Source organism: Emydura macquarii, unplaced genomic scaffold, assembly GCF_026122565.2.
Source record: "Emydura macquarii macquarii isolate MOO-44397 ecotype Brisbane River unplaced genomic scaffold, CSIRO-AGI_Emac_v2 contig_2681, whole genome shotgun sequence".
Taxonomy (NCBI): domain Eukaryota; kingdom Metazoa; phylum Chordata; order Testudines; family Chelidae; genus Emydura; species Emydura macquarii.
The window spans coordinates 1,818,596-1,837,149 of NW_027132818.1; the positions used below are offsets into that span (position 1 = coordinate 1,818,596).

The window sequence follows — 18,554 nt, forward strand, 5'->3', positions numbered from 1 at the left end:
ATACACTGGAAATACAAGTACATAACTTATGAAACAATTTCATGTTCACACATATGCCGGGGGTCCAAGCCAGTGCTCACTAAGGTCAATGGAAAGACACCCATTGACTTCAGGGGCCTTTGACTCAGGCCCCTCCTACGTTGCTGTTTTTAAAAGCCAACTCAGAATATTAAGTATATTTATCCTCCAAGAAATGCTTGGTCTTCATTTCTTTTTTTCATTTTTAGGCACAAACTTGGAAGCCCTAATAACCAGCACAAAAAAGCCAACCAGCTACTCACAGATAGTCCTCGTCATTTCTAACAAGTCAGGTGTGAAAGGGTTAAAAAGAGCTGAAAGAGCGGGTATTCCTACAAAAGTAAGCCATGTTTCCCCTTTTGAATCCGATTTTACTAACTCACTGCTGTGGAAAGCTAGCCAAGGATTAATAATATTGATAGGAGAGAGGTGGAGTATGAGCACAAGACTGGGAGCCAGAAACTCCAAAATTTTGCTGTGCCATGGACTCTCTGTGCCCTTGGGAAAGTAACTTACCTTTTTGATCCTACAGATGGGAGACGGAGAAGATACTACTACTTTTATCTCCTCCTAGAAGTGTTACTGGGATTTGTTATAGGATATGCCTAGAAGCCTTTGCCATAATTAATGTTGCAAAATACTTAAAAATAAAATCTCTCTCTCTCTCACACACACACTTTTCAAAAACCTTCACTTTCAAAGCGGATATTTTCCTTGCTTGGTCTCTCCTCAAAGGGGATTAATTTTTATTATTAAAGTTTGAACAAAAGTCTTTCATTTTGTTTTTAAGTTCAGCTGTGATGAGAAAATATGTACATTTCTACAATGCTACAGCCAGAATGGCTGCAGTTTAAAAATGGCACAGAGAGAGTCCTTGTTCAGGGTTAGTGTAATTTTTTGGTTTGCAAAAGTATTTATCAATTATAAACAATGGAGAATCTGGCCCAATGCAAGTTTTGCCATTGATTTCAATTACAGCAGGGTCTGATGCTTAAACAAATGATTATTATTATCTGCATGATAGTAGAGAGACAAGGTGGGTGTGGTAATATTTTTTATTTCCACACTAAGGGCTACAGCTGGGATCAAGATCCCATTGTATTATTGAGGTACACATATATAGTAAGTATGGGATCCACAGAGGGACTTAAGCATTGCAACACTCAGTGTCACAGCACCTAACTTCTAGCCACCTAGAAAATCACTGGAGCAACACTGCGCTCCGCAAAGCCTGAATTAGGCACCTAGGTATCTATCCTATCCAATGCATGGGGAGATAGAGGCACCTCAGAACACAAAAGCCAAGCCAAGCTTAGGTAGGGCACTGCCTAAACTAGCCAATGGGAGATGCCGACAAGGGGTGTGTGTGCTAAGCCTCCCCCCCCTCTCTTGGAGAGAGGCACCTAAGTCCTGGCTGCAGGGAGGTGCTTAGCTCTACTTAGAGATCCACAAATGAGAATCAGCCACCTAGAGGCAGGTACCTTTAGCACCTATGGGGCTTCTTGCAGGAAGGACTTAGGCACTTGATTGACTCACTCCACATGAAATGGGGGGTAGGGAAGGAAGTGGGGGTGCCTACCTTATAACTTTTAGCCTAGTGGTTAGAGCACTTACACTCTGGGTTGTGGGAGATCCAGGTTCAATCCCCACCTGTATGGCAAAAGGGGAGAGAGGGTTTGAAGGAGAGACTCCCACCTTCCAGAAGAGCACTCAAGCCACCCAGCTACAGGATGCAGGGCTGGCTACCTTTCCTGTCGGAAGGTGTTGCACGTTGGATAAACAATGCAAGAGTGATTGACGCACGGGGACTGGGCCGTGAGTCTCCCATTTCCCTGATGGGTGCCCTAACCGCTGGACTCCAGCCTCATTCTCATGGGCTTGATTGAGAGTGGCAGCGCTTCTGGAGTCCAGAGGTTAGGGCACTCATTATTTATCCATAGTGGAACAGCTTCAACAGGAGAGGTGAAGAGAGCCTCACAACAGAACATCCTGTAGCTCAGGTTAGAGCATTTTCCTGAGAGGTGGGAGATTCCTGTTCAAATCCTTTCTCCCCCTCTCTGAGAGTGGGGGATTGAACCTGGGTCTCCCACATCCAGGCAAGTTCTCTACCACTGGGCTAAAAGCTAGTTATGGGGCACCACCACTGCTTCTTCCTCAGCCCGATTTTGAACCACACTCAGCCCAGTTGGCATGCTTAGAGTCAGCATGAGACTTGTGTTCAGTCACCTATCTTCTTCTGGTTTGTGAAATCACTCTGGGGCTAAAGCAGGAGATAGGCATCTGGATGCCTAGATGGAGGCAGCAGTGTGTGTGCCCAGAGACTGAAATGTAGACACCCAGGGAACTTTTTTAACCTGAAAAACATAGGTGCCAGGTGAGTTTAGAGGCCTACAGGGATCAGTGGGTGTTTTGTGGATTGCAGTGGAGCCAAGTCTGGGACTTAGGTGCTTAAGTACCTTTGTGGCTCCCACCCTAAGAGACAGTCCCCATCCTGAAGAGTTCACAATCTAAATGGACAAGACAAAGTGGGAAGGGAATTAGAGCCTCACAGAAGTGAAGTGACTTGCCAAAGATTACACAACAGGTCAGTAGCAAAGTCATCCACAGAAGCCAGTCCTTTCCTATTCACTAGATCACACTGCCAACGCACTGAAAATTGCACAGCCCATTCAACACACATTAGGTTTGAAGAATTTATGCTAATTTTTTTTTTTAATGTAATTGGTTTTTGTAAATTTCATTGGAATTTAAAAGGCCTCATTATTTTAAAGCTATGGATATTTTAAGAAAATAGTTTGGGTAGTTTTAAATTAAAATTATTCACATTTAAATATGGCATGTGTCCTTAGCTGGGAAAACTTTAACTGAAGCAATCCTCATTCTTTGTTCATCCTTAGGCAGCTGTTGCTTCTCAACATGCCTATAATTAGCTCTCCAGCCTTTTGTGGTGCTCTATGGTATGTTTTTTTTAATGCTTGGGGGGAGGGGAGAATCTGCAATTTAAACTGATCTAAGGTTTGCATGGGTTTAAATCTCTTAGATTGTTTTAAAGCCTATATCATCTGAAGCTGGTTAAGCCGGTCTAAGAGTTAGGGTGCTTGTTATAATTTTCACGTTATCATCAATAATTAATCGTTAATGATCCAAATCCTGTAGCCTTAAACTGAGTTTAGTCAGGCAAAACTCCCACTAATTTCAATATGAGTTTGGCTGAATATGGTCTGAGTACAGGATTTGATCTTCTATTACTTACTTACATTTCTAAAGAGCCCATCATTGTAGTATCTGGATGGACATCCTTCTTTGGTCATATGGAGTTTGATTTTTGTTTGATTACAGTATAGTGTTTTATAGCAAGTTCTTCTTGTATGAGAGAGTAAATTAATCCCACATTCATGTCTGTGTTTCTCTTTCTCTTGGATATTGTAGGTAATTGACCATAAATTGTATGGAAGTCGCACAGAATTTGATGATGCAGTTGATAAAGTCCTTGAAGAATTCTCAGTTGAACTGATCTGTCTTGCAGGATTTATGCGGATTTTGTCTGGTCCCTTTGTCAAAAAGTGGGATGGTAAACACACTCTTTTAATATATACTTCCACCCAAGACAAAAGACATTTTGCAGTTAAGCATTATATTATTTAGTCTGGCAAACATTATATAAAGAAAACAAGCCAAGTGCACAGAGATGATTGGCCACTTTAAATAGTAAAGCCTCTTTATCAACTATATTTTGGATTTTTTAAAAGGTACAAAACTGCTGAAGGTTTGAACAGAAATCTTCCCTCTCCCCAAAACCTTGCAACTCAAGCACCTTCTTTGATTGCTTGGGGCATTAGATACATAAAGCAATTTAGTGACCCACGAGTTGCATATCATTAGTTAACCAACCAAACAGTTGCTGGAGCCCATCATTGGTGATGCTGATTGCGACGATGCAGGAATAAGCCATGACATGCTGACGTGTTCAAACTCTGAGGCTGTTGTAGCATTTTCAGAAATAGCTCTAGCATTTTCAGAAGTAGCTCAAGCTGCAATGTCCTCTGATAGTCCCTGTGCTCCTAAATAATTGCAAGGCCTGAGAGTACCCATTATGTGCCTAGAATTTTAACATGATATGGCCCCCAGGTCAGAACTCTCCAAACAAGCCAATAGTGGGGAGAAACCTGGTTATTCATGGGATGCCTTTTACAGTATTTGCACAAGGTAGTACTGTTTTCCCCACCTCTGTATGCTATAGACCAGCTGTTCCCAGACCCATGTCCAAGCTTTGGAATAGGTGGTCACTACAACTGATCTCTACTATAACAGGATCTCCCCAAAATTAGAGTCCCAGGCTCTATGTAGTCTTTTCATGTTACGAAAACAAACCACTCAGACAGGTCACCTACTCATCTGTTGCTCTTAAGCTAAAGTTCCCATCAGGCCATTTTTAGCCAATATGCTCCCATGGCTGTTAGGCACATAGCTTTTGGCCTTCGCTTCAGCTGCTTCAGAAAAAAGGGAGGGAAAAACAAACAAACAACCCCTCCACCACCTTAGCTTGTGGGGCTAGGGAGGGAAATTCCTTCCTAACCCCAAACAAAGCAATCAGAGTGACACTGAGCATGTGAACAAGAATCAGTTCAAGGAACCTTTTAAAGCATCCAGACACCAGCCATCACACCAACATACAACCTTGTTAACACAATGAAAGATCACCCCTGAGTACGGAACTCTTCAGCCTGCTGTGAGAAAGCAAAATTGGTTCCTAATCCTCCTGACAGACCCTTTTAAACCCTGCCATCATGGAAGAAGGACCACCTTAATCCTGAGTTTCCAGATTACTTGCCACCTGTAGAGAAACAAACGAGAAGGGGGAAGAAAGCCAGTATTTTCACTTCCCTTTATCACTGGCATTGTAACTTCTTTTCCACTTCCTTGTTGTGGGTAACCTGCTTCTATAGAGGAGAGGATCAGAGAAATCAGATACTTGAAATTCTCGCACAAGTAAATGGTGCACTCGGTTTCCACTGATTCAGGGAGCAGGATGCTCTGTGCTGTTGCCACTTGCCCTGTAGATGTTCAGGGCTTTATCCATAAATGTAAATAATCCACATCTGTTATGCATATATCTTGAAAGAACCAGAAGCAGTCCACGGTGTGCACATCAGTGTGTGTTTGATTTGAGGGCAAGGGAGGAGGGGCCCTTCCTGTTAGGATGGCAGCATTTTAATATGAATTAACCAGAGTATCCAGCCATCACTGACCTTGAGCACTGATCTCCAAGTGAGGTTTGACCAGCTCAATACTTGGATTTGGGTTTCAAATGTGCGCTCCAGGATGCACTTTCAACTGTCAAGGACCTGTGAAAGTCTTAATACAGACTGAACAGCATGGAGAACATTCAGTCAAAATATGACTGGCACTGACTGGCCTAAAGTGGAGTAATTGCCTAAACACACACTACTCATGCTAATGCAGCCATATCCGATGTCATGAAAGCTTTTGCCTTTCCATCCTCTGTTATTGCTACTGAGTCTGAAACATCACAAAACACTCATGGGAAGATGAGGATTGAAACTAGTTGGGCAAAAGGTTGTGAGTGAAGCTCTTCTGGTTTGTCAAGGACTGCAGGTCTTGAACCGTGCTCTACAGGGTTCTTAAGAGCAAGGCAGTCTGGACCTACCACCCAGTGAACTGTTAACAGCTGCTCGTATAGCAGATGAACTGTAGCAGAAGACTCCAGTCATAGGCTCTGACTGGTGGAAAACTAGGGGTCCTGATTGGTCCCCATCTCTATTTAACCCAAGCACAGAAACTGTAAATTGTCCATGCAACAGGGTTCTCCCTGCTCCAGACTGCTTCCCCTGCAATACCTGCTCCTGATCTCCTGGTAAACCAGGAAGAAATCTCATCACTTTCATGGAAATGCATGTGAAGTTCCCTCCCTGCCACCATGGGCAAATATTCTAAGTTGCTAACTTGAGTGGGTCTGAAGGACTACAAGCAGTAGGAACGTGGCTGTAGTCAGCTGAAGAATAAGACATGACACTGGGGAAGAGACCACCACCACAAAGGAGCTATAAATAAACCATAGTCAGACTCCGTCCGAGATTCTTGGGAGAAGTATACTACGTACGTGCAAATGTTTTATTGTTCCCAACCCTGATCAGCTGAAACACCAGTGTAGAAAATGAGAGAGGGCTGATGAGTTTTGGGCTGGTTTGTCACAGCATTGTACCCATTTTGCATTCTGCATGATGATGAGGCATTTACTTGATTAAGCTTGTGAAACAAGGGTTGAGAGATAAGAGATGATGATGCATTTCATTTATTCTTTTCTAGGAAAAATACTGAATATTCATCCATCTTTACTACCTTCTTTTAAGGGAGCAAATGCCCATAAATTGGTATTACAAGCTGGAGTCCGAGTCACTGGCTGTACTGTGCACTTTGTAGCTGTAAGTACTCCATTTCTATCAGAAATGAGCAGCTTTGAAAAACTTGCAGCTAATAATCTTGGTTGGAAAAATTCCTGTGTCAAAATGATCTATATCTTTTCCTCTTCAGTTGTAGAAATGGTTAGATGAACAGTGAGATGAATTCTTTAGAATGTTGTGCATTGGGGAAATTGGAAATAAATACTGTACTAGAATTCAGGCTTTATCTACACTTGCTTTTTTTCTGTCCAGATTCCCCCATCGGTAACCGTAGCAGCTCCACCTTGTCAAAACAGTGGGAGCACTAGCAAGGCCTTGGTGATAACCAGCATCTTTATTACTACCATGTTTCCAAGTCCTATGCTTTTATCATGAGCCTCACCTTGTTTAGTGTTTTTCTTAGAGCTCTAGTTGCTGGAATCAAGGGAGGCCTAAAAATCTTTCATTTAAAAAAAATTTTTTTACCCCTCATGTTTGCAGAGAAAAGCTTGAAGCTGTGGAGTGACTGTAACCTACAGGCCCACACCCCTCAGACAAAGACAAGAACCCTAACTGTATTTGTTTTGTAAAAGTCATCTTTTTTTTTTTTTCTTTAAACAGCTGGGGATGGCAATACTGCCACCATGTTGTCAGCACCTGCTTTGATCAGGATAAGACAATGGTCTTATGAGAGGTCAAGAGATGGGCCTAAGAAATTCAAAACTCTTACTTTCCTGGTGGTGATATTTCTGTCCTGATATCAGTTTTGTCCAAAATTTTGACTCAGCTAGCAGTGGTAGGCCTGCATGTGGCTAGGAGTGTATCACTTTGGGAGGAGTTGGCTTCTACAGAAAACATTGCTCAGATGGACCACTGTTAAAACGATTTTCAGTTCTGTCTTGTAAATAAATCTTTGTTAATCATCAAGTTAATCTCTCCCTTCCTGGTATTTTAGAAGCATGCTATGAACTCCTTAGGGTTGATGAGAATTTGTGGAGAATGCAGGTGCCAAATCAGTTTAGAAACAAGATTTTTTTTCTTGTTTGTTTATCAGGATTGAATGTAGTGGGATGTAGCTCCCTCATTACATCCTTGAAATCATCCCTCCCACTCCTCTAGCTGCTTAAGAAATCCATTCTCTCTTACTCTTGCCATCATCGTGGCATGGGAGGAGGCAAGGAGAGTTGGGTCCTTCTAGACACAAGTGTGATTCTATCCCTCCATAGTATGTAGTGTGGCATTTCCACAAAGTGAAGAAACCCCTGAGAGAGAATTCATAGGCAGCAGGGAACCGTATGGGAAATAAAAAATAATTTAGAGGTGGAAGGATCTTTTGGATCACTTAATCCATCACCGTGTCCAGGCAAGATATTTTTGTTGTAAATATACCCGCATTTTTTCTAGCCAAGTTTTACATGGCTTACGTGCCATAGCTTTCACTGCTTTCTATAGGAAGCTATTCCTCAACTTCAAAGAAATTTCAGGAATGTGATAATATTGAAAAGAGATATCTAAGGTAACCAGGGCAAATAACTGCCCTACTTTTGTGCATCTTCTCTTCCCCCCTTCACCCTCCCCCCTTTCAATTCACAGTATTCTGGATTTTTTTCTTTTCAGGAGGAAGTTGATGCTGGAGCTATAATTTTTCAAGAGGCAGTTCCTGTGAAGGTTGGAGACACAGAGGAGACCTTGTCAGAAAGAGTAAAAGAAGCAGAACACAGAGCTTTCCCTGCTGCCTTGCAGCTGGTGGCCAGTAAAGCAGTGCGCCTAGGAGAAACTGGCAAAATCATCTGGAATTCAGAACAGCAGAACTGAGAAGGCTCCTGGCTCTAGTATTGGAACAACAATACTGAAGTTCTAACAATTTAATCAAGAGGGCAGAACTTAGCAACTGCAGAGTTACTTTTATTTTGTTCATAAAGTGTAGTTTAGTGTAATATTTCCCATGGCATTCCAGCAGGATCTGCAAATTCTCTCAAATGCTACAGCTCCAAACTGAAGACAGAGAGAGCCAAATATCGGAAGGGAGAATTTTTAATTTGTTTTTATATCTCAGGGCCATAGCCCTGACTATCAGCTACCACCCTAATTAGGATGGCTTTTTCCACTGACCTCTCAGTCCTCAATTTCACAGTGCATTGACTCTTTTGATAATCTAGAATAGTATAGCCAACGAATCAGAGATCTGAGCATCTCTGGGTTTCCTATGAAAGGATCATAGTAGGTGAAGCTCATCAGTCAGTATTAGTCCCTGAATTGTTTGACACAATTGTAGCAGAAGAGCCTATATTTGTTGACAGAGGCTGTGAAAAATCTTTTCAGGACAACTGTTGGCATCAATAGAATGGAGGAGAAAGTGGGTGGTAAATGATCAAAATTGCTCTGGTCAGAAGGAACTGGCCCTCCCAGCACAATCTTTCTTTAAAGAAAATGTTGAAGTGAATTTTGTTCCTGCGAATTGTGTTTTTCATGGAGTATTGTGCCTCTTCTGGACTTTCACCCTGTCTAGTAACTCCAGCTGTTGAACCTGTGATCCAGCAGGTGCCTCACAGAATCAAACTCCTGATGATCACTGACCAGGGGTAAGTGGGTCTGCCTTTAGCATCCTCATTTCATATCTATGTTCCACTAGATGTAAAACAGGTTTAGATTCAAAGTTTGTTTTCTTCAGTGTGGGAATGAGATGCTTTCCAGTGCCTGGTAAGCCTATGTGAAATTCTTTACCAATCCTGGCATAGCTAGATACAGGAATTCTGGAATCATTATTTTCAGCTAGAATAATATTGATGGATTTTTTTTATTCTTTCTACCTTCCTCTCTCCCTCTCCAAAATATTTTGTCATTCTCAGAAACATATTTGTGTTTGTTACATCTGAACTCTTACCACTCTACAAACACCTTTCTTTTAGTGTTTTTAGCGTAGCTGCAAATGTTAATACAGTAACTAAACTATGTAGGTTTTTTCTCCCCACAAGCTAAAGGCACTTTACTTCAGTTGCTCCTACATGGTTTTAAATCAGGACAAAACCCAGAAACCTCCTTACACAAAGTGACACCAAAAATTGATCTGAATCTTGTATATTGATGTCCTCCTGCTATATGTGTTAGAACAATTTCAGCTGTTCAGTGCTTTCAAATCCAATTCTAATAAAGTTGAGAAAAGGCAACTTTAAAAGCGCATCATTTAATTTTTTTCCTTAGATTCTTATTTCTGCCCTTAATGAAAGTATATTTAAAGATTCTGTGTTTAAAAGGGAACACATTGTTTCAGACGTGGATGCACAATGATAAGCAGTTTCGGTGGCTATTCAGCAAATCTCCAACTGACACTGGTTTTAAGTACATCTTAAGGATGATAGACATTCTGCCTAAATAGGCCTAGGCTATAGACTCAAACGATAGACTGAGCAGGGGAAAGAACTTCTAAACAATTTTGTGAAAGCAGCAACAAGATTGACCATTTTGTTACTAATGTCAAAATGGGAAGTGTGGAATGATTTAATGAAACTTTAAAAGCTAAGATAGATGTTGTGGGCTGTAAATATCCTCTATCTACACAGTGATGTTACTGGAACTTATAAAGCATTACAACCAAAGCTTTCACAGCATTATCTTTATCAGACCTGTTGACGTTAACCCTGCGGATGCTGATTATGTGAAAAATGGTTTATGGAGACTACTTTATTTTAAAAGCTGTATCCCCTTTTAGAAATGGAGGCCACATGAAGCTAAAGCCAGAAGCATTGAAAAACGTTATGAACAGATGTTTACTGATGAAATATTCATAGTAGATGAAGCCTTACTCAAGGGACGGAGGCCTGTATACCGGTTTAAAAGATTACAAGGCTGAGACAATCAAATTATTTTCAGGGTGAATAATTACAAAAAAAAGTTAAATCCAAGCAGGACAGGGGTTGAAAAAGTTCTATCTGGGAAAAGAAAGGGGAGGGGGAGGAAAAATAATTAGTTTCTGGTCAACTAGCTGGGACAGTCCACTAAAATGCACATTTCTAAGTAGTACTAGCTGCAGGAGACTCACGCAAACACAGTCCAGAAGGAGGGTACCAGAACACCCCGCTACCAAGCATGGTACAAACGTTTCCCAAAGATAACAGGAGCATGTTGACCCTTCCTAAAGATAAGGTCAAGATGACACTATGAGGATAGAGACCTTTTGATCGAATCAACATGTACAAGGTAAACTAACGACAGCAGAGGGGCAATACGTAACTTGTTTGTATAGGTGTATAAAAGAGGGTCTCAGAGGGAGTGTCTTTGTCCGACAGGGGGGACAATTAAAAGACCCACCATTCACTGGGCCGTGTCCATTGTCACAGGCATACATATCTTAGTATCCCCATAGAGTCTGCTGGATGCTATTACTGTGCTCTGTTGACAATAAACGTGGCCAGGTACCTTCACTACTGAAGCTGGGTCTGTAGTTTCATTGGGCTGTTTGATGGGACCCTGCTGTACAGGCTGTCTGGCCAGAGCTAATGCACTATGCAGAGAGAACATGCACGTGCAGCCAATACCTGACACACACATTATCAAATGCATGCAAATAAATCCCCAGTCTCTTTTCCCCACCAAATAGGGGGAAAAAAACCAAACAGTCTCTTGCTTTATACAGCTTCTTTACCCATAAAATAAGATGGGGACACTGGTTTTATACTAGAGAACAGACAGGCAGAATGTAGTATTGGTACATTACACTGATCCTTGCACACACATACGCCTCCTTTCTAAGGGTGCTGCAAACATTTTCCACAGAAAAAGACATTACATAAACCCCTAAGACATAAGTAACAATCTTGGCAATAACTTTTTAAACCACTTCCAGCACAAACACACAGGTTAAAAGCACACTGGTACCTGTTTCTCTACTCCCCTCACCTGTATTTAGGTCATCAGCATAATGAACAACAACATTTTAGTAATATTCCGTAACTGTTTAATTTATTATTTTTACAGAACGATACATACAGCCTGTTTAAAAACAGGGTTTCATAACAATATTAAACACATGCATAGTTAAAATGGAATTTTACCTTGCACTGGTGAATTACAGCTGGAAGTTGCTGTTTTCCCATTAAATGGATCACATTACAATAAAAACATGAATCAGTGGTAGATTAAAGACAATATAGGCAACTTGTGTGCAAGTGTGTACAATAGACCAATTTAGAGATTAGAATCTAGAGATACAGAGATCTCAATCTAGAGATCTAAACACATTCAGAGTTATAGCGCAGTATACCTTGGCAGTCCAGCAGCAGCCATTCTGCCCAAACACTTTCTGTTGTAAATGGGGGTGGGGTCTTAAACCACCCCTCACCCCCCATTCTCCCAGTACCAGAATTGACCACCTAACATTCCCAGGTACTTATTTGTTCCAATCAAACTTTAACATCTGTAGTTAGTATGTTGATTTGATGCTTCAGTTCTTTACACACATTTGATTAGGATAGATGATGAATTTCTGCACCCTCAACCCATGCAAACATTTGTGTGGGCCATGGGTAAAAACTGTCTACATAACAGGGCTGCTTTTGGGGTATTTTAAAATATTTATTTTCTTGTTTAATTGAAATAGAGCACTACAGTACCTTCTTACACTATTAAACAGTAAACCATCATCTATCCCCCTTCCTAAGGATCTTTGAAGTGGACGAAGTATGTCTTAGGGTTTTTTTCAGATTTTCTTTTTAATAAAACAAAATAGAAACAACAGCATGCACAACTCTTTCACACTCATGATGTCTCACAGGCTCAGTTAGCCCTATCCCTTTAGCCACATATGCTGCTCTTCTGCTTCACTTTCAACAGCCTCTTGAACCTGTCTCCAAGTGGAGCAAAACAGCTTTGGTCTCATAAATCTGCAGCTACAGATGGAACACTCTCCAGGTTCTGGGTATCGCTAGAGAAGCATCATTCAACTGTTTTAAAAAGCACCACACACGTAAGTTCCCATTTTAGATTTACGTAGCTGCGATCAGTTCCTATCCCCATGACCCCCCTCAGCCTTTTCAACATTTTATATTCTGTTTACCTGCAACTTGGCTCCCTGGCTCAAATCTTTTGGAGGAGACTCCTCAGCTTTGTACGACACGTCCAACCCCCCCTCTCTACTGGTTAAAACAGCAGGCAACCCCCACCATTTCTGGGCCTGCTCCAGATTCACGGGCATCAGACCCAAACAGCCTCATGCTCGCAAAGGTCTCCAGGTTGCATTCCAGAATCTCCCAAAGCAGCTGGGCCAGAGGGCTTCCCTTGACTTCTCCCTCCTCCTCTGAGCTGTTGCTGATGTGGCATTTTCTTTGCAAGAGCCCAAACATCACGAGAGCTAAAGCAATTTCCATAAGTCTTAAAGGGGTGGTGAAGGAACCCAGGTTTCCTCTCTGCATGCATATCCCCAATTTCAGAAACTCAGCTCTTTAAATAAGATGGCTTCCTGGTTACTGCTACCAATTAGCCAATGGTTAAGCACTACAGGACAAAATGTCCAGTCTTGTTATACTCTCTCTAGTAGGTTGAGGCTTAGAGGTCCCACAACTCCCAATTGGCTTATGTACCCACTTCGGGCCTAAAAGACTGAGATCAAGACCAATTGGTGGAAGGGCACATGGGCAGGCTACAAAGTGTCAGACTTAACCCAGAAAGTAAAAACAAAACATCCTAGTGCATGCCCCAGGGGTGGAAACCAGGAGCCCTGCAGAGTCGGATTTCCAGTTCGATCTCTGTGCTGATCAGTCAAGGAGAGAGGAGTTGCCACTTGAAGACCCACCTGCAGCTCACAATCTGTAAGAGCAGAGAGACAGTTTGACCGTAGGTGCTCACTCTAGTCTAACATATTAGCAGAAAACAATAGGTGAAAATTACCCATGCAGGCGTGCAGTCTATAGGCATAAGAGGGTACAGGGTTAAATTCCCTGCCCTGCCACGGAGTCCTTTTCAACCTTGGGCAAATCACTTGAGGTCAGATTTACAAAGGTATTTAGGTGTCTAAAGAAGCAGATTGACTTTCAATGAGAATTAGGTGCCTAAATACCTTTAAAAGTCTGACAACAAGTGCCTCAGTTCTCCATCTGTACAAAGTTGTGATAATTACTTCCTAGGGGTGTTATGAAGAAAAATAAGTTTAGGACTGTGAGTTGCTTGGATACTATGGCGATGGGGGCGAGAGAAGTATCTAAGATAGATAAATAAAAAGAATAAGGCTCTAATTATAACTTTGTTAGATTTGAATGTGTTCAGACAAAATTATACAATTCAAAACAATATATAGTACAATGTTACTCTACAACTACAGATAATAAAAGAGCAGAAGCAATAATCGTGGGTGTTTATCCTGTATCTATCAAAACATTTGCTAGCTGTCCTCATGATGATCTGGGAGAAAGGAAAGGTTGAGGGGAGATACGATTACTCTCTATAAATACATCAGAGGGATAAATACAAGGGAGGGAGAGGAATTACTTTAAGTTCAGCGCCAATATGGACACAAGAACTAATGGATATAAACTAGTCATCAGGAACTTTAGACTTGAAATTAGATGCAGGTTTCTAACCATCAGAGGTGTGAAGTTCTGGAATAACCTTCCAAGGGGAGCAGTGGGGGCAAAAACCCTAGCTGGCTTAAAAACTGAGCTTGATAAATTTATGGAGTGAATTGTCTGGTGGGACAGCCTAATTTGGAAATTGACTGATCTTTGACTACTAGTGGTAGATATGCCAATGGCCTGTGAAGGGATGTTAGATGGGGTGGGTTCTGAGTTATTACAGAGAATTCTTTCTTGGGTGTCTGGCTGGTGAGTCTTGCCCACATGCTCAGGGTTTAACTGATATTTGGGGTCAAGAAGAAATTTCCCCCCAGGGCAAATTGGCAAAGAGTCTGGGAGTTTTTTACCTCTCTCTGTAGCATGGGGCATGGCTCACTTGCTGGTGGATTCCCTGTACCTTAAAATCTTTAAACCATGATTTAAGGACTTTAATAGCTCAGTATAGGTTAGAGGTTTGTTACGGGAGTGGGTGGGTGAGGTTCTTGGCTTGCATTGTGCAGGAGGTCAGACTAGATGATCATAGTGGTCCCTTCTGACCTTAAAGTCTATGATAATTTGAAAACAGAAGTTCCCTGTTGCAATGATAACAAAAGAACTCCATCATTTGGCATACTGAAGTCATAATTATCTTGTATATTAAAAGGTAGGCAAGAGAACGGTAGGGAATAGTTTTTTTTTTTTTTACCTTCCCCAACTGCCAAAAGCACATTTGCCACAGCACAAGCATGAATATAAAACCGGAAAGAATTAACCCCCTCTAATGCAAGTTATAATGGCGTTTGCTGTAGGCTCTGGAATATCTCACTAGAGATAAGAGCCTGACATATGATATGCCTCCAGAAAGTACAGGACATGAAATGAAATACCAAAACAAAGTGTTTAATGCCCCTAGAGTTCAATGAATAATGTCCCTGATCTAATTAATCAACAGCTCCTTCATCAGAAAGTTCAATTCTGGCGGCTTCTTTTTCAACTTGTTTAAGAATTTCCTGGCTGATTTGCCTCCCCACTGATTTATTTTAGTTGCACATAGCCCATTACTCTGACAGAGTTAAAATAAGCCTCCTACTTGGGCAACGTGTTTATTTAAAGGAATAAGCCTTTACTGCCAAGCCTGTCACTGGATTGACATTGGGAAAATGGAGATTCTACTTCCATTGCAAATCAAATCTGGTGACTTCTGTGTTACTAAAATAGTTACTTACCTGGACAGTGACTGCAGTTCTTCAAGGATGTGTTGTGCACATATCCAGTCCACTGTAGATGTGTGTGTTCCCAGTGCACTCTTCACTACTTCCTGAAGTAGTGGGGAAGGTGAGGGGGTCGTGGAATGTATATTTGCACAACGTATCTAGAAGAACAGGTACAGATCATTGTACTGGTTAGTAACCATTTTTTTCTCCTTCGAGTGATCGTGCACATACTCGTTCCACTGTAGGTGGCTCACCAGCACCTTCTTTACAGATGGCGGGGCTTCAGACTATTTGATGAGACTGCCAAAGTTGGCATTGTTTCAGGAAGCCCGAGTGATAGCATAATGTCTAGAGAAGGTATACACCAGGGGTGGCCAAACTTACTGATTCTCTGAGACCCTGCTCCCCCCTGGCCAGAATCCTCTAGCCCCACTACCCTGCCATAGGGCAGAAGCTCTGAGCTCCCCAGCCCAGTCTGGCAGGTGGAGAATGGGGATGGGGGGGGGGGGGGAGCGGGCGCATAGGGGGCTCTGCAAGCTGCACTTTAACTGTAAAAGAACCACACTTTGGCCATCCCTGGCATATACTAATGACCACATTGCTGCTTTGCAAGTGGTCCACCACAGGAATGTTGCTCCAAAAAGGCTAGCCAAGTGGAATGAGCCTTAGTGGAGTGGACTGTTATCCTCGGGAGAAAAGAGACCTTCCCTAGATCTTAGCAAAGCTTGATGCAGTCAGAAATCCAATATGAAATTTGCTGGATTGCAACAGGTCATCATTTAATCCTCTCAGCATAGGCTACAAAGTCTAGGAGAGGATCTGAAAGACTTTTTGCAGTCCAGGTAAAGTGGCAGAGCCCTCCAAACATCCAAGAAATTAAGCTTTTCTTTAGCCTTGGTAGAAAGAGATTTCGGAAAGAACACTAGAAGATGAATGTCGAGTTGAAGTGGAATGCAGAGACCACCTTAGGTAAAAAACTTAGGAAATGGCCTAAGTGAGGCCTTGTCTTTGTGGAATACTGTGAAAGGAGGGTCTTCTGGAAGTGCCGGGAGCTCTGACTACTGCAACCATGGTGGTAAGTTAAATTACTGGTGCTGGCACTGCCAGTGAAATTGAAGTTGAAGGCGAAGGCACCATGGTCAGCACCGGCTGATGAAGCAAGGGAAAATCCAGTAGAGGAAGACAAAAAGGTAGATCTTGTATTGTATTTTGCAGCTCTTTTGGGGTGCCAGAGTCCTGCAATCAAGAAGAGTGTTTCATTGAAATTGAACATGATGCACTGACTTGTCAATCGCCCCTTAGAGGGACATGCAAGCAGTGAAATGACCTGATACTATGGCCAAAAACTGATCCCTGTATTCCTCAGCCAGTTTGTCCACAAATTTTGAAATTGCTGACCAGTTAATAAAAGAATATTTGGATCACAATGCCTGGTAATATGACACCTTCATATGAAGGCTTGTAGAGGGCCAGTCTCATATCCTTATATTTTTGGGGATACCTATTGGGTGAGGCTCTCTCAAATGTTTGTTTGCCACCATGTAAACAAATACTTGAATTTTTGCTAGGCGACTTGGTATCATCTGTCCACCCATTTGGCAGTGACTGGAAGGTAGGCTGATGTTTGCCAGAGGGTCTTTGGGAGATCCAACAAGGCTTCATTAATAGAAAGAGCAACACTTTGCGGAGAGAGAATTTGAGAGACATCTAATAGTTTGTGTAGATTGGCCACATCTCTGAGGATACAGGCAGAACTTGTGCAAGACAGTCTCCTAATGTGGCCCTGAAAAACTTTAAAGTCCTCCAAGAGGAAGCGATACTGCAGGGGTGAGCAGGAATATCCCTAGTCTCCTCTGCTCTGTAAGATCCAATAGACCAGGTGGTTGTGGGTTTGGAGAAGGATCATCTCTAGGCACTATTAGGTACATGAGTAGGTGACTTTCTGGATTGAATGGCCAACATGGGTCCTGAAGCAGGCCAAGGGGCCCAATGAGCCAAGGAGAACTTCCTCCACTCTTTGTACTGCCTACGGTGGATGGCTCTATACTGGGACATCTTTATAATAATGTTCTTGCTCTAATTTGGGTCTCTCCACAACATTGTCTGTATGGAGACCTGAAAGACCTTGCCAGAGGTATGGGTCTATCAGGGTCGAGTCTGAAGAGGAAACAACCTTCAGTAAATGGCAAAGCAGTCCCGCTAAGCATCAATGGAAGGTCTCAGCACCAGCAATACATTGTGTTGTCCCAAAGGCATCACACTTGAAGATGTATCCACTGGTGCTGGGGGAAAGGGCGGTCAGAATGCAGACAGATGAGAGTCAATGTTGACAGCGCAGCACACACAAAGTGGATGGAACTGTCGCAACCATGGTGGTAAGTTACATTGCTGGTGCTGGCAGGGTCGATGAAGTTGAATGGTCAGCACCAGCTGATGTAACAAGGTAGAGTACAGGAGAGGGAGACAAAAGGTATTTTGCCATGCAGAATGTCTGCGGCATCGACAGCACCAACAACAGAGGTGAGTGCTCATCCCCTAATGCTGGGGGTGCCAGACCTGATATTGTTGGGCTCAAAGATCTGTCTGATAGGCAGGAAGGCATTGGTCTTTACTCTGGCACCATCAGGGCCATCAGTGATGCTGGTGAGGGCTGCTGCTTATGACCAGACCTTTCATTTCAGAGGCTTTCTGTGAGAGGAAGACAGACTTTGAAGGTTTTTCAGTCTGAGGATGAGAGGAGGATTTTGAACAGTTTGAGAAGGCCACTGAAGACGAGTGATATTTCTCACCCAATTTTGGCTTGGAAGCAGAGGCTGCCGGCGGGGCACTCCTCGTGGACGCAGTCTCCGTCCTCTCATGCTCAGGGTTGGGCTCTGAAGAGGGATGCATCACCTTTATGGGAAGATATACTTTAAAGGCAGAAATCCCTTTGTTTCTTTATTCTTGTTGGGAAGGAAGTACAAAGAAGACATTTGTGCCTCACATTTGTTGCCTAAACAGATTAGGCAACTTTTGCATCAGTCACAAGCTGAGTCATGGCCATGCACATGACATGTTTGAGACCTGAGAATCTCTGCCTAATTAATTGATCTAGTATTTCTAACACTAAATATATATATATCAATACAAGAATTCCTCTAAAAGCCTGGCTAACTAAATTCCCCAGGAATGATGGGGAGTTCCGACTCCCACCATGAGCGGTAAGAAGGCACGGAGAGGGAAGTGGCTATCATGTCCTTCATACCCTCAGCTTAGTGCAGGGTAGTGGTAGACATGTGGACAGCCTGCTGGAATGGATGGCGAAAGTGCATTGGACGTGCACACACTTACAGTGGAATGTATGTGCACACAGTCATTCAAAGGAAAAATTATCCTTTGTC

General features: G+C 42.4%; 2 protein-coding genes across 7 annotated transcripts in view; one reads left to right on the forward strand and one right to left on the reverse strand.

Annotated features, from left to right (window-relative positions):
• The window catches only part of GART (phosphoribosylglycinamide formyltransferase, phosphoribosylglycinamide synthetase, phosphoribosylaminoimidazole synthetase), a 54,056-nt gene extending 43,972 nt beyond the window's left edge, over window positions 1-10,084 (forward strand). For 2 of the 5 annotated variants that reach the window (XM_067565570.1, XM_067565569.1), the window contains 4 exons: window positions 228-358; window positions 3,448-3,589; window positions 6,346-6,461; window positions 8,037-10,084. In XM_067565570.1, coding sequence (XP_067421671.1) covers window positions 228-358; window positions 3,448-3,589; window positions 6,346-6,461; window positions 8,037-8,234 — 587 coding nt within the window. In that variant the 3' untranslated portion in view covers window positions 8,235-10,084. Of the gene's footprint in view, window positions 1-227; window positions 359-2,915; window positions 2,976-3,447; window positions 3,590-6,345; window positions 6,660-7,040; window positions 7,211-8,036 lie in introns of those variants that run through there. The other 3 variants (XM_067565572.1, XM_067565571.1, XM_067565574.1) reach the window with 3 other exon arrangements.
• Window positions 10,085-11,977: 1,893 nt separating this feature from the next.
• Window positions 11,978-18,554, reverse strand: part of LOC137164657 (trifunctional purine biosynthetic protein adenosine-3-like) — a 60,103-nt gene continuing 53,526 nt past the window's right edge. Inside the window, exons 22-23 of one of the 2 annotated variants that reach the window (XR_010923148.1) lie at window positions 15,187-15,332; window positions 11,978-13,220 (exon numbers count right to left, since the gene is read on the reverse strand). Coding sequence is in view for 1 of the 2 variants with exons in the window: in XM_067565581.1 (XP_067421682.1) it covers window positions 13,214-13,220 (7 nt within the window). In the remaining variant the exon portion in view is untranslated. The remainder of the gene's footprint in view (window positions 13,221-15,186; window positions 15,333-18,554) is intronic. The other variant, XM_067565581.1, reaches the window with a different exon arrangement.